This window comes from Lathamus discolor, chromosome 1 (genome assembly GCF_037157495.1).
Source record: "Lathamus discolor isolate bLatDis1 chromosome 1, bLatDis1.hap1, whole genome shotgun sequence".
Classification (NCBI taxonomy): Eukaryota; Metazoa; Chordata; class Aves; order Psittaciformes; family Psittacidae; genus Lathamus; species Lathamus discolor.
In genome coordinates this window covers 53,681,042-53,696,136 of record NC_088884.1, presented here as the reverse complement: position 1 = coordinate 53,696,136, position 15,095 = coordinate 53,681,042, and the positions used below count along the sequence as shown (strand labels likewise).

The following is a 15,095-nucleotide window of genomic DNA, read 5'->3' as shown; positions in this document are numbered from 1 at the left end:
CAGATCCAAATGGATTCTCATATGCACGTGTATAAAACAGCCTCCCAAAGAATTTTAGAGTGACAAGTAAAACAGGAAAGCTTTGCTGCTTGCTCCTGCTCCCTGTAACAGAGAGCTTTAACAGGATTCTATGGCCTGTTCCTGACATGAGACAGGAGGGAGAATCCTGCCATTCCAGTGGGTCACAGAACCCATAACACATGCTGCACAGAATTACCTTGAGAAGGCCAAAGGCAGTGGCTTGGCGTGATGAATCATAAATGTCTTCTTCAGCAAAGCCAAGCAACACTTGGAGCTGTTTGCTTGTTATCTGACTCTTTGCATTCTTCACAAGTATTGTGACACACTACAGAATCAAATTGTACATTGTCAACACACATGCAGTACCATACAACACAAGCCTACACCAAAGCCTGACTTAAGTGGTTTGTACCGCTGAAGCTTGAAAAGACAAACTGCTGCTCTGAAACATGCAGCTAACACTGTTCTCATCACATCTTCCTTTCAGCTGGCAATTCTGAGACAAAAACTGAATGCAAGCCAATACACAAATTCAGACTTGTCCTTGAAATGACTGGAGACGCTCACAGGCATGAGCTATGATGCAGGAATACAGGAAGAGAAAAAATTCTTCTGGCACTGGCATTCAGCATGAATTACTGTAACTTTCCCATACGATCATGAAGCTGTAATTAATTTAGCAAAGCATTTAGAAGATATCTACAGGAAGACACTGCATACTGTAAGTGTAGTTATTACTGCTAATAATTGCCCCCTTCCCTTGTCTCACTTCAGTTGCCAGGGCTTACTCCAATGAATCATGTTAAAAGCAAGCTATTCAAGTACAATACTGACACCTCTCAAAAGACAGGGTGGTAACAAGATACTATTATAAAAGAAGAAAGAAGACAAATATGCTTTTATAAAAACACTTCTTCAGATCCAAGATGTGCATTTTTGGGGGGTAACTTTCTTTAAGTCTGCACTCGGGAAAGAATCAGCAAGGCCACGCTTCCCCTGCTATCTTGTTATCTCCAGACTACCTCCTCCAGGGACAGTTGCAGGAGGGATCTCCAGTTGGAAGACTCATTCTACAAAGTTAATCCTAAATTAGGAAAGAGCAGAGCTGGGTCTGACTTACTTTGAAACAGCTCACAACCAGGTGGAAATTCTGGCCTTTGGCTATTCCAGTCCTGGCAAATTCTTTCAGCAAGAGGAAAAGTTGCTTGATCAGCGGCTCCAGATTTGTACTGATAGAAGGCAAAGGGAACTTCAAAATCCATACCAAGCACTGCAGAGCCCCAGTTATCACCTGTAAGAAAGAACCAAAGGACAGCACATGTGTACAATGACAGTGAAAGAACACTTTCTCACTCTGTTACAGACAGAGCAGGCTATCTGCAACTCTGGTAAAAGGCAATCAGCTAACAAGATCAACTGCTTTCAAACCATTTGTATGTAATACAAAAAGTTGCTGAGTTCTAAAACCACTATCTACCACCCCCTAATTCTCTAACTTTGATTTTATTAGGTAAAGACATTAATACTATGCTGATGGCAGCCACTCTTTCTGAAGTGGAGGTGCCTTCGAGGCATAGAAGTTGCTCTGCCAAAAACCCAGGTCACCTGAAATCCCTGCTCCAGGTATCTGACAGCACGAGGCATGCCTTCCATTCCCAGAAAACTCAAAATTTAACAGATCCCCTCCTAGGCTCTCACTCAAACCTAAAACTGACCAACAAGGAGGCTGCCTTTGGTGCTAAGAATAAAGACATTGGAGCTGGATCAAAAAACCCCACAGTTGTGACAACACTGTTTGCAGCAGCCACAGGACTCCATGAACCTCCTTCACAAACAGCATACGCAGTCTGCAAAGTCCTTGTATGAACATGCTCCAGGAAAACTGGTCCATACTTGAATCTGCAGCACTAGGGACACACCATTCAGTCCTCCATCAGCAACTATCCTTCCTCCCCTTTGGGATAATATGTCCTTAAACAACTTAATCTGCACATCTATGAAACAAGCTTTGAAAACTGGATGGTCTTCTCTTCTCTTGCAGGTCAACTGCAAGATGACATTTGTGGGCAGGACCTTTCTTAGTATAATAGACAGAACAGCAGATTTCAGCTCAGAACTGTACCTTGACATCCGTAGATTTCAGGCAGTCTAGAAGCAGCAGAACAAAAGGGTCTAACATTTCCAAAGCATGCTCCTCAGAAGAATTTACTTTGGACCTCTTCAGGCTCATGTGCAGGAGCTGGCATATAAAACACAGGACATTCATCTCAAAGTCAGCCTGGGACTCAAATAAGTCAAGTAAGGTTCCACATAGTTTCAGGTTATAGTAGAATTAATGTCCTATCCCATTCTACTATCTCCAACAAGCTGAGCACTTTTCATAGCTCTCTAAGAGGTACCACTGGAGTTACCACATGCAAAACAAAGTTAAGGCTAGTGGCTGTGTTGTTAAGACAATATATCCACAACACCTTCCTTTGAATACTCTTAACAACAATTCTGACTGCAATGCTTTCTATCTGAGAAGATCCTTACCCGAAGTCCTGAATCAACCAAGATATACGTGTTAGTCCTGCTGCTGACACGTGCTTTCTGCCCCCCTCTCGTAGGAGTGGGCTGGAGCAGCAGGCAGCTCTCGGGTTGCAGCCGAGGATCTGGAGGAGGGGCAACTTGTTTTCTGGAAAGGAGAATATTCAGATTTCAACCCTCTACACAACAAGCTTCTGTTGGGAGTGAAGAGAGCTGGACTGCACTCAGCTGCTACCCACACAGCAAGCAAAAGGAGGTTACAGCCAGAACACACTGAAAGAAAACAAACTTGAGAGCTGCATGACAGATGGGACTCTCACTATTACAAAGACAACATTGATTTGCGTAACATCCCCACTTTTTTTTCCTTAGTGGACCGAACAGCTTTGGTAGTTCCTTCGAGGGCCCCGGATTTCTATAGCCCCAGAAGGAGTCAGGACAAAGGAGGAGTTTGCTTTGGTAGATGAGGATTGGGTTAGGGATCAGCTATGCAATCTGGACATCTGTAAATCGATGGGTCCGGATGGAATGCACCCACGGGTGCTGAGGGAGCTGGCGGAGGTCATTGCTAGGCCACTTTCCATCATCTTTGGAAAGTCGTGGGAAACGGGCGAGGTGCCTGAGGATTGGCGGATGGCAAAGGTCACACCAATCTATAAGAAGGGCAAGAAGGAGGACCCGGGTAATTATAGACCGGTCAGCCTTACCTCCATCCCTGGAAAGGTGATGGAACAACTTATTCTTGACTCCATCACTAGGCATATCAAGGATGAGGGGGTCATTAAGAACAGCCAACATGGTTTTATGAGGGGGAAGTCATGTATGACCAACCTTATAGCCTTCTATGAGGAAGTGACTAGGTGGAGGGATGATGGTAGAGCGGTAGATGTAGTTTTTCTTGATTTCAGTAAGGCATTTGATACTGTCTCCCACAGCATCCTCATAGATAAGCTAAGGAAGTGTGGGCTTGACGATCAAGTAGTGAGGTGGATCGAGAACTGGTTGAAAGGAAGAAGGCAGAGAGTTGTGGTCAATGGCGCAGAATCTAGCTGGAGGTCTGTGACTAGTGGAGTTCCTCAGGGGTCGGTGCTGGGACCGGTGCTGTTTAATATTTTCATCAATGACCTGGATGAGGGAACTGAGTGCACCCTCAGCAAGTTTGCTGATGACACAAAACTGGGAGGAGTGGCTGACACACCAGAGGACTGTGCTGCCATTCAGCGAGACCTGGACAGGCTGGAGAGTTGGGCGGGGAGAAACTTGATGAAATTTAACAAGGGCAAGTGTAGAGTCTTGCATCTGGGGAAGAACAACCCCATGTACCAGTACAGGTTGGGGGTTGACCTGCTGGAAAGTAGTGAACGGGAAAGGGACCTGGGGGTCCTGGTGGATAGGAGGATGACCATGAGCCAGCAATGTGCTCTTGTGGCCAAGAAGGCAAATGGCATCTTAGGGTGCATTAGAAAGGGAGTGGTTAGTAGGTCAAGAGAGGTTCTCCTCCCCCTCTACTCAGCCTTGGTGAGGCCGCATCTGGAATATTGTGTCCAGTTCTGGGCCCCTCAATTCAAGAAGGACAGGGAATTGCTTGAAGGAGTCCAGCGCAGAGCCACAAAGATGATTAAGGGAGTGGAACATCTCCCTTATGAGGAGAGGCTGAGGGAGCTGGGTCTCTTTAGCTTGGAGAAGAGGAGACTGAGGGGTGACCTCATCAATGTTTACAAATATGTAAAGGGTAGGTGTCAGGATGATGGAGCTAGGCTTTTTTCAGTGATATCCAGTGATAGGACAAGGGGCAATGGGTGTAAACTGGAGCATAGGAAGTTCCACGTTAACATCAGGAAGAACTTCTTTACTGTAAGAGTGACAGAGCACTGGAACAGGTTGCCCAGGGGGGTTGTGGAGTCTCCTACACTGGAGATATTCAAGGCCCGCCTGGACAAGTTCCTGTGTGATGTACTGTAGGTTACCCTGCTCTCGCAGGGGGGTTGGACTAGATGATCTTTTTAGGTCCCTTCCAACCCTTGGGATTCTGTGATTCTGTGATTCAAGCAAATGCACCTCCTGTCATTGCCCACTGCACTTCATTTGCTGATATTTACTTCAATTTCTGATGGCTTACAAAAACTCCAAGGAGTCTGCAAACAGCTGTCAGATCAGAGAGCAAGCTGGCCTACATAACACAGGAAACGCAAGGCATCCAGATCCAGCTCTGAGCAGTGACACCACCAGACAGAGAGGAAATCCAATGGTTCTCCTTGACTTCTCCACCAGCAAAGTGATCAAGTGACAGTCCACAGTTCTTTTCATTCTTGACTCCGTGAAAATATCTAGGATCCCAAACGCCTCTTACAAAGTTGTTTGTAGCTCACTTCTAAACACTGACCCTCGTCCCTTCATCCAAGCACCCAAATGCATACACGGGCTTACCAGATAGTGAAAAAGCCTTGCTGAAGGCCCTGAACACTTGCAGGAATACACTTTCACGAGTTCAGCAAGTGTTAACTTCCATTTCCAAGCTTTCTTCTTGCCCTCTGACTGCCTAAATAATTCACTTACATTAAAAACAGAAGGCAAATGAAAGCAAGGAAACTCTCACACATTTGATCGGTCAGATTTGAGAGCTGCTATTTCTGCAAGCAAACCTCCCAATTGATAACAGACCACCCGGATAACACCCTGGAACTCACTTGGCCTTCTCAGTGAGCAGAGGCAAGTTTTCACTGATGAGACCATGACTGAGCAGGAGAAGGGACTCTGCGTTCATGTCTGTATTGAAAATCAGCCCTTGCATGATGTGACGCAGTGCCTCATGCACCTTCCGGACTATCTTCAAGCTTGTGGTGCTCTCCAGAATCTGCAAAGGTACAATAGTGAGACTCAGGAGGGCAACATGAGGGCAATGGTTTCTGATCTGTATTCAAAAATCATGGGAAAAGCCAGAACAATTTTCTCTCATCACGTGCTGTCCTAAGTCCCCAGCTCTCTACATGAACAGCATTCCATCATCTCAGCTCTACCCCAGCATGTCTCCCTTTCTCTCCAGCCTCTTCTTAGCCTTCCGCCAGTTTACCTATGGTGGCCAGGACACTCCAGAGCTCATAAGCAAACCACTGGACTCTGTTTTTGTGTGAGCTTGCATTCCGCTAAAAAATCTCAACTCTGAAAAGCAATTACTGCACATGGACAGACCCTGAATACATTCTGGTGACATTTCCTTCAAGATCAAACCAGAGAGCAGCCCTGCAGGACTTTGGAGCTCCAGAGGAAATAAGAGTTGGCAGAGGGAGAGGGCATAGAGAACTCATAGTGGGATGTTTCCTCTCTATCAGGGGTTGAAAGCTTCCCAGAATGCCATTTTCATCTTATGACCTGGGTGCCTAATGCTTTCCAAAAGAAAAATGGGAACTCAGATTATACAGGTAATTTCTCAGTAGCCACATGGAGGCTTTAGAGTTTCTTTTAGACCATATAGAATTTAGGGTGCTCAGAACTAAGAGAGACTCTGGCTGACTTTTCTTACCTCTTTCAGTGGCAGAATAAGTTTTGTCATCTGGCCCTTTCCTATGAACTTTCCAAGGATTTCATAGGAATCATAACTCTTGTTCTTGCGTGCTTCCATTACCTTGGAGACAATTCCCTTCACCTCCTTCTCTTCGGCTACATTCCCAAACAACTCTTGGTTGAAAATCTTTGGAAAACAGGCAAGAGAAGTGAATGAGAGGAACAGAAAAGCAAAGCCAGATTCTCCAATAGCAGCAGTGATTTTTTCCTCACTAACAGAAAAATAATTCTACAGGTTTCCCACAAATCATGTCTAGGTTTCTTTTGTCAACACAAAACACCCCAGTTCAAGCACACCAGATGAGAATGCTTACCTGTGGTGGTGTGATAGAAGGAGGTCTGACTGCAGTCAGACCAAAACATCCAAATACACCCCATCTGGGTGGTCATCTGAGCTCCTGGGCCCCATCAACCACACTGACTGTCTTCGACAAGTTTGTTGACTTGCTCAGCCATTTAGAGTACAGGGAAACATAGCCAGGGACCTTAATCTTGAATCCTTTCCCTCCCAGGATGCAGGGCTCAGGATACAGCCCCAAATATACTTAGCATCTCTACAGTGGGTCTGCTCAGGCCTCTTTCTTTGCCACACACACACATAAACAGCCCTATTTGCTGCCAAGTCTGAGAAAATCTACACAAAACCTTCTCCTCCCAGAACCTGCCCGAGGCACTCCATGATGCTGTTTCCTTCAATCTTGAATAGTTTTTACCTCAATCAGGATATCTAAGCAGGGGTCCAAATCACCAGCACTGAGCCTGGTAGTAAGGCCCTTCAGTAACAGGTTCACAGTGAAAGTCAACACGTGGAGCTAGAGAAAAAAAGAACAGATCATGCTTCCAAACCCATGCATAGAACTCTAATAATACTGTATGGGGAAAATACCATATTAGAGACATCACAGCTCACACACTGCACTTGAGCTGTCATAGGAAAAAGAAGTCACTGGGAGGACAAGAATCCATATACTGGCAGCAGGAAAAGGACACCTGCCCCTTCACATGAAGAAGAGTTGGAATCTCCTCTTTCCCCAGTGCTCTTAGTGATATTTTTAGGTTGGGCTAATCAGCACTTTCACTGTTACAGCAGCCAGAAGCTCACACTGTTCCACTGTGGTAATTCACATAGAAAATTATTCTTATCTCCAACCACTGTGGAAAGAGGAAATATGAGTTAATAGAGCCTTGGCTCTTGATCTAGGAAGCAAGACTTCAATTAGCATCACCACATACTGTCTGTGCAGTCTCTGTGGCAACGCGCCTCAGATGATGCTTAGTGCCAATGACCTTACTGGAAAGATTTCCACTAATTCTTATGGGAATTAGAAAGTCATCCTTCACCTCCATACCTAAACTCTTCATTGCAAAAAAATGGAGATCTTCACTTCTTCCCTGCTTAGACTCCAAGTTCTGTGGGTACAAACCCTCATCTGCCACTTGACATTACAAAGACACCAGTAGGCACTACCGATAGTGTTTACTCATATTATATCAAGCTATTCTACCAGTGCAAAATAGTTTACGTAGCACTTTGGATTCTCCCCCTAACATATAAAAAAAAACCCTACAGAGAGCAGAAGAGGAAGAATTTCACCATTACCTGGTATCCATGAACAAGAGTGGACTGCATCTCTTTTAAGATGTACAGAAGGTACTGCACTCCCAGCACTTCCATGATTTTAGTGAGGGTGTTACGGGCAATGTCCCGGATTTCTTGAAATTTGTTCCTCAGAAATGTGCAGACTTTCAGCAGGATGCTGGAAACAGATAGACAGCTTAGCTCACCCCCAAACAGAGTGGAACTGATTACACTGCTAGCTAAGGAAGCTGTTTTTCAGGGCTCTTCCACAACCTGAGCTATACCCAAAGGCAGCCTTGCAGAAAGGCCTTACAGTCATGCACACACTTACTGTCCTTCAAGACATTTTACTAATTGCCCTTTCTTTCTGTACATTATTCTTTCCCCAGCTCTGTCACTCCTACCTCAGCACCTGGCTTCACACCTCCGCTCTTATTTAAGGATTTATCAAGTTCCTTTCAAACTTAAGTTTTACAGAAGTCAAATGCTGAGAGAGGAGAAAACCAGGAAACTAGGAAAACAAGTTTCCAAGATAAGTATTTAAGGATTGTTAGAACGCTCCCCTTGGCTTTAACTTTGTACTTAAAGACAGCTTGAGAAAGGTGCCTGCAGTCACTCCCAGAACGATGAACAGCATTTACGTTGCTCCAAAGGGATTTACCTTGGCAGGTTGTCTTCCATCACTTCTTTGGGAAGACACTGCATCATCCTGACCATCGCAAAAGCTAATGGAATGCGAACTACCTCATCATCATTCACAACGTTGGATTTCACAAGCTTGTGTTCCTCATCTCTTTTAACCTTTTTAAGAGAGCAAGACACAATGCACTTTTAATATACATAAACAAAACTGTTTTTTTCTCAACAAACTCTAGATGAGGCCAACAAGGCAAGCTCCTACCCTTGTCTGACTATGGAAAAAACCCAGACAGCTGAAGGACAGGTGAGATGAATCCCTGTGTTTTCAATACAGAAGCTCAGTTGGGTGCTAGCAAGTGACTGAGAACTTTTCAATAAGCTGCACAAACTGACTTATTTCACTTGTGTGGTTAAAACCAGTTCTCAGCAGGGAAGTAAAGACACCACACTCACATTGTCCAGGTGTGTGTCAATACCCATGGCACAACAAAGCAGATGAAGCCTTTTCTGTGCTTTCAGGTGGTTTCTCTCCAGTTTGTGTCTACTTTTTTTCATGTGCTGCATTTCCACTGGCTCTGAATTAGCACCCCAACCTTTACAGTTTACAGGCACAGCCTGTAAAGAATCTTTCCAAATGCCAACTCCTCACCTTTGCAACAATACACCTGTGCAATTTAGGCAAGATGTTGACAGTAACTGTATCTTGAATGTGTTTTATCAGACACTCCAGCTCCTCTTTATTTCGGGGTAAGAAAGAAACAGGTTTGGTCACTTGCTCAGCATCTTCAGATGTCTCAGCTGCTTGCTCAGGTTCTGCCAGCTGCTCAGGGAGATTCTTGCCTTTCTTTTCCTCAACCACCTCTTCTTCCCCTTCACTCTGCTCCAGCTCCATGGCTTCAGCTTCCACTGCTGGCTCAAGGTCCATGGCAGCAGCTTCTGCTAAGTAATTGCCAAAAGCACAGGTAAACACAGAAGGCCAAAAAATCTAGCCCTTATAAGAGGCTCTTGTGATAGCTTTGTCCTGGACAAAGCTGCTACTTATCATCAGTGACAGCAAACAATCAGAGTTGTTTTACTGGGTACAAAAGCTCTGGCATACTGATTTCTGATAATCACACCTCAGGGCTAGGCTGATTCAGTGCACTTTGAGCAGTTAAGTGTTTCTATAATCAGGAGCAGAAAGCTCACCTTCATTGTCAATGGTCACCAGTTGTTTTTCAAGTGTTTCATAGTCAAAGTGAAAGGCTTCCAGCACTGTCTCTAACAAGCTGCGTAAGGAAAACATGAAGATAGATCAGCCCTCTGCTCAAAAGGAGAGGCTGCATACACCAACACACAGAAAAATCTAAACAACGCTTTTTGGAACACTTCAGACTCAGTGACACTGCAGCGTAAGGAGGTTTATCCTGAAATAACAACCTGGGAAATAAAAACTGGTTGCTTTTCAGATGCATTCTGTGACCTAGCTCATTGTGAAACCTCAGAGACAGTGGTACTGGAGCACTGGACGTGTACCACAGAGCAGGGACAGCCTGACAGAAACAGAGGCTGCTAATGCTGACATGCACTCAGTGACATACAGCATGATAAAGTAATGGCCTGTTAATCCTTCACAGTTCCAGATTGCAAGACCATGCCCACTTTCACTTACACATGCTCACCTCAAAGTCAGCAATCTCTCATTCCAGGGAAGAGGCTAAAATGCATGTGATGCTTCCTAAGACACTGAATTTTCACTTAGCAGTCTTTGGAGAAACTTACAGCAGCATTTCTCACAGTACCTACCTGACTCCCAGCTTTGGACTGATCTGTCCTGTTTGCAGGACATGGATGAAATGCTTTAAGTGGTACAAGTACGCTGACCATGAGAGATGGTGGCAGACAGCTCCAACAACTTCAACCGAGGCTGTTACCATATTTTCATGCTGCCCAAAAGATAAAAATTGACTTGCTGTTAGTATTCATGAGGAACATGTCTCTAAACTATACTTTACCCAGAAAAAACAAGATTCAGACGTAATGTCTGTCTAGTAGAGACATTTGGAATTCAGCTCTTTTAGATCTCCTGACCACCAGGTAAACCAAACCAAACCAAATTAAAAAGCCACAGCTCTACAAGCAGATCTCCAGATCCATGTCCTCCAAGTATTTCTGCATGCATTTAACTTTTCCCACATAACTCCATCTATGGGATCACTTGTGTGAAGAACTAAAAACCAGTCAAGCTATCTAACCATAGACACATGGCACATTGTTGGGCTACACTGGTCAACTAGAATTGCACATCATTAACCCACTTCTGATGTGAAATAAAACATATTTTTCTTCACCAAGGTTTCAATCAACACATTTTACCTCCCACTGGTCAAAGAGCAACTGCAGTCACTTTCCTGTTGGGCACAGCCTGTATGGCTGCACGTGCTTTAATTGTTTCTGCTTCAGAAGAATATTTCTTACAGTAAGAGAATTAGACATTTGCTTAGTCTGACATAAGCAGCTCTGCTGTTCTCCTGATAGTGTGCAGGGAACTACAGAAGTGTGAAACCTTGCTTTTCTAAGTCACAAGTAGAAAATATAGCCATATTGACATTACCAGTAATTTCACCATATATGTTTTCAATAAATGTATGGAAAGTGACTGCAAAATGTCACCCTTCAAGCTTTAATTACAAAACTGCTAATGATTTCAGAAGTTTTCAGCTGATTCCTGCAGTTCCCCTATAACTCCAAAGGAAACAGTATTTATTTCCACCTCAATTACTAAGCACAGCCCACGTTGCCTAACACACACATTCTGCTGCCAAACAGTAACTAATCTCACAACTGAATAGGAAGAGAGAAGTCTGGAGACAGAGGGAAAAATATAATAACCTGATTATAAAAAAATGTGAACAAATATAACCCCAAGTAAGAAACTCAAAACAAAATAACAAAAAAAACCCCAAATGCCCAAACAGTTACAGAGATCCACCTTTAAGAAACAGGACAGGTTTAGTAGATACAGGAATGGGCCCAGACTGCATCTGCAGCTTGCAAACCCTCTTTCTGCCACCAAAAGCAACGGAGAGGTCTTGTCTGAAAGGGGAACACTCAGTCTACAAACCTATCAGCCTTTTAAAGTCTTTTGTGGAGAATGGTATACAAGAAAGGTGACAATATTCAAACAGATGCATTCAATTTAAAAGCCTACCTTAAGCATTTTTTCATTAAAAATGGCAGTAGTAGCATAAGGCATAATGTAGTTCTGCAGGGATTTAGAAGATAGCACAAGCTTTTTTTCCATGAGGTGCTTAGCCAGTTTCCTCAGAGCTCGTGCCCTCCTGTGGATCTGAGTCAAACATGAGAGACAGTGAATGAGGTGGGGCTTTAGTCAGATAACATGAAGAAGCACATACATTCAACAGTTCTGAAAATGTCTCTAGTTTAAATAAATTACATAAACATATTATGGTCATTTCCAAGGAAAGGCAATTCCCTTTTCCTTCAGTCTCTGGCCTTTCACTAGCATTTTGCCTCAATAAATGTTCCAACTCAATGTGATATTTCCTGGTCAATTCACAATCATAAAACTGCCTTCTTCAGGTATCTCACAAGGGAGGCAACTGATAAAAGATGAGAAGGCCTGATGAAACTACAAGGAAAATAATTAGACTCTACATGTAACTACGGATGTAACAAAGGTTATCTCTCATTGTGTCTCTGAAAGCAGGAGAAACGCTGTGTTTTCATACTGCAAGACAAAAAAAAGGAGACCAGGCTTTGTGCAACATTTAAATTACAAAGGTCTGTGAATGAAAAGGGGCTGCTGACCCTCCGGACAGAGAGTAGCTGAGAATAGGCTAGGAATTAAAAACCAAAAAGAGCTGTTCCCTGCCTATGTCAGAGGGATCCTCAGGACAGTTACTGACTGTGGGCTGGGTCACACACAGGTTGTAAAGGGGAGTTGCCTGCTCAGGATCATGAACAACCATCTAAAATGAAAGCAGTTCTTTTAGCTAAATTAGGAAGAGATAAACAAAAATGCTCCTAAATCATAAAGCCAAGAATTCCTTAGATAAAAGATGAATTTGACTCATAATCACCCTTGTGATGATGGCCACATCCCTTTTTTTTTAGTAATATCTAATGATCATGGGTTCAATTTCTCTGTAAAGACAAGGCACAGATGCTTTGGAAAACACTACCCCACAGTAAAATGTTTTTTCTTTGGCAGAGGACTGAGATGCACTAGGGAATAGCTGTTGCCTTTTACCTGCATGTGTTTCATGTTCTCAAAGAAGTCCATGTCGGGATCATGGCAGTTGGTCAACTGGACCAAATCCCGGAATTCAGGGTTTTCTGGGAACGTTTGAATGAGGCAGGAAAGCAATGATGTGTAGTCCTGCTGGATGCTCTGCAAACCATAAGCAGCAAATGGTTAAGTACCCTTTGAAGAGGTTGCTACACACTGCTCAGAAGAGTGGTGCTGTCATTTCCAAGTGGCTTAGGCCAACAAGCCCTATTCTTTGGTAACAGCAAATACACCTATATTTTGGACTGCACATAAATTAAAGTCTCCCCTACAAAGAATGAGCTACAACTCAGAAAAGCTGAACAACAGCAAAGAAATACAAGGCAGCCGAGTTCTATAACTTTTTAGATTTTTATAAGATTTCAAATGAAGGGTGAGTTCAGAGTAGGTACCTGTACTTCTTATCCCAGCAAGGGACTCAAGAGAATTCATCCATAGAATGTCTCATATACCTTGGTGTCCTGAGGACAGCTGGAGATGTGTAATCAGATAGCACTGCCTTACCTCAGTCTTACTCTTCAGACCCCTTCTCACAGACTCCAGAAGAGTATGCTGTATTAGTTCCTTGTAGTCATCATCTGTGTGGTCGATTTCTGCCAGTTGGTGGATAAAACTTGTCAAGCACAGGCTTGCGTTGTCACTAAGAGCCATATCCCCTAGCTGAGTGGATGAAGAAATTGTGGCACATGAGTCTGGATATGACACTTTTTTCTCCCTGGAAGAGTGGACTGAACAGCATCACTGGACACAACATAACAAGGCCTATAGCAACCCAGTAACTCTTGACCCTTTCATATAGAAGTTCTAGCCCCGAACTAATGCCCATCCCTCCAAACAGGAAAAGTCCTTTTAGATTAACCAGCAGGCCCACACATCCAGAACATGCCGCAACAAAGAGAAAAGCAGCCTTTAAAGATTGTCATATGCCTTTTATACAGTACAAATCAATCGAACAGTTCACGGGTTCACTGATAGAAAGGTGCACTGCACCATGAGCCTTCTTGCTGCACTGCACCATGAGCCTTCTCGCTGCACTGGATTCGCCCTTCTAGACAAACAGATGAAAAGGCAAGCAGAAAAACCTTAAAAAATGTTTGTAAGAAGACGCAAATGTGCTCTGTGAATGTTAAAAATAAGCCAACAGAAATAATTTGGAAATTAGATTCACCATGGACACATGGTGCACAAAGCAAGAGAAAGAAAATTCAGACAACCTGGATGGTATAGAAGCAGTTGTGCAGAACAGGGATGAGGAAGTTGATATCCACTCTCTGCATTTCCTTAATGCGGGCTGTGATTGACTGGAATGCTGACAGACGTACATCAAAGTTGATATCATCGAGATGTCGCTGATCAAAGGCATTCAGCTATGAGAGAGCAACAAGTTTTTCGTGAAGGTAGCCAGAAAACATGACAATATAATGTCAGGGAAAAAAGGGAACAAAGAAACTTGTTACATACGTTAACAACATCAGTAATGTACTTCAGTTCACTGTCCAAATCAGATAAAGTCTAAAAAGAAACATAAAAGATAATAGTTTAATAGCTTTAGTTGTTAAAATTTTGGAGCACTCAAGACTTGACCGCTCAAGACAAAAAGATAAAGCAACAACATCAATCTTTCTCTTTTTAGAAGCTTACTAACAGTTATTCTTCCATAACTTGGAAGATGTGTGTTTTAAGATAGTACATTTTTAAGTATCTACAGAGTGTTTCCTGAGTTTTCCTGCTGAAAACCAAGTTACATAAGTCACTTCACAAGTTCAAAACAGCCTGACTGCTACAAATCTGTGAGAGAAGAATACAAATAAAAATTACCTTCAGGATGCTGAAATCCATTCTTATTTCATAAAATACAGCATTTTTTTTACAAAGGAATTGTGCTTTATTTCTCTTCTCTTACACAAAAGAACCCTGGTGATGCTCACGTCAAGCAGGCTTAAGCCAAAACTTTTGCAAATTTTTGTGCAGCTCATTAATTTCTATTATATACAATTCTGCTACTTGAGAGACAATGTAGATTAAAAAGGTTTTTAAGCTCATGTGCAACAAAGACAAAACACTGCTACTTACTTTGTTCTTGATTGCTTAGAACAAGTGAAAAAAAGCACAGAAAGACACGTAAAAATGCAATACCTGAAATACCAAGCACAACTTATGTCGAGACAGTTTGTTCTGAATGACAGAAAAAAGCTTTGCCAGTGGTTTAAGAAAGCTTGCAGGGTTTGAGCAGTGCTGCAGCAAGTTCTGTACTGTCTCCAGAATGTCAATCTCTGTACTCTGAAAGAGACGGATAAGGACACACTCAATGCAATCATGGAATCTCTCAGAAGCACTTGCAACCTTTCAATTAGACACAACAGTGTTGGAGAGAAGTGCCATCATGATGAACACTTCTTTTGTGTGTCTTTCCTCAAATGACTCAAAGATCAGGAGAACTAACAGCTTTAAAAAGTCGTCTTTCTTCAGCCTGTG

At 43.1% G+C, this 15,095-nt stretch overlaps 1 protein-coding gene across 3 annotated transcripts in view; it reads right to left on the bottom strand.

Annotated features, from left to right (window-relative positions):
- UTP20 (UTP20 small subunit processome component) overlaps positions 1-15,095 on the bottom strand; it is a 63,405-nt gene that overhangs the window by 12,318 nt on the left and 35,992 nt on the right. For 2 of the 3 annotated variants that reach the window (XM_065671479.1, XM_065671466.1), the window contains exons 33-50: positions 14,757-14,900; positions 14,082-14,132; positions 13,835-13,987; positions 13,125-13,280; positions 12,582-12,722; positions 11,520-11,657; positions 10,115-10,254; positions 9,518-9,597; positions 8,979-9,268; positions 8,352-8,491; positions 7,712-7,868; positions 6,825-6,923; positions 6,071-6,238; positions 5,238-5,404; positions 2,557-2,698; positions 2,144-2,260; positions 1,142-1,312; positions 218-346 (exon numbers count right to left, since the gene is read on the bottom strand). In XM_065671479.1, coding sequence (XP_065527551.1) covers positions 218-346; positions 1,142-1,312; positions 2,144-2,260; positions 2,557-2,698; positions 5,238-5,404; positions 6,071-6,238; positions 6,825-6,923; positions 7,712-7,868; positions 8,352-8,491; positions 8,979-9,268; positions 9,518-9,597; positions 10,115-10,254; positions 11,520-11,657; positions 12,582-12,722; positions 13,125-13,280; positions 13,835-13,987; positions 14,082-14,132; positions 14,757-14,900 — 2,583 coding nt within the window. The remainder of the gene's footprint in view (positions 1-217; positions 347-1,141; positions 1,313-2,143; positions 2,261-2,556; positions 2,699-5,237; positions 5,405-6,070; positions 6,239-6,824; positions 6,924-7,711; positions 7,869-8,351; positions 8,492-8,978; positions 9,269-9,517; positions 9,598-10,114; positions 10,255-11,519; positions 11,658-12,581; positions 12,723-13,124; positions 13,281-13,834; positions 13,988-14,081; positions 14,133-14,756; positions 14,901-15,095) is intronic. The other variant, XM_065671471.1, reaches the window with a different exon arrangement.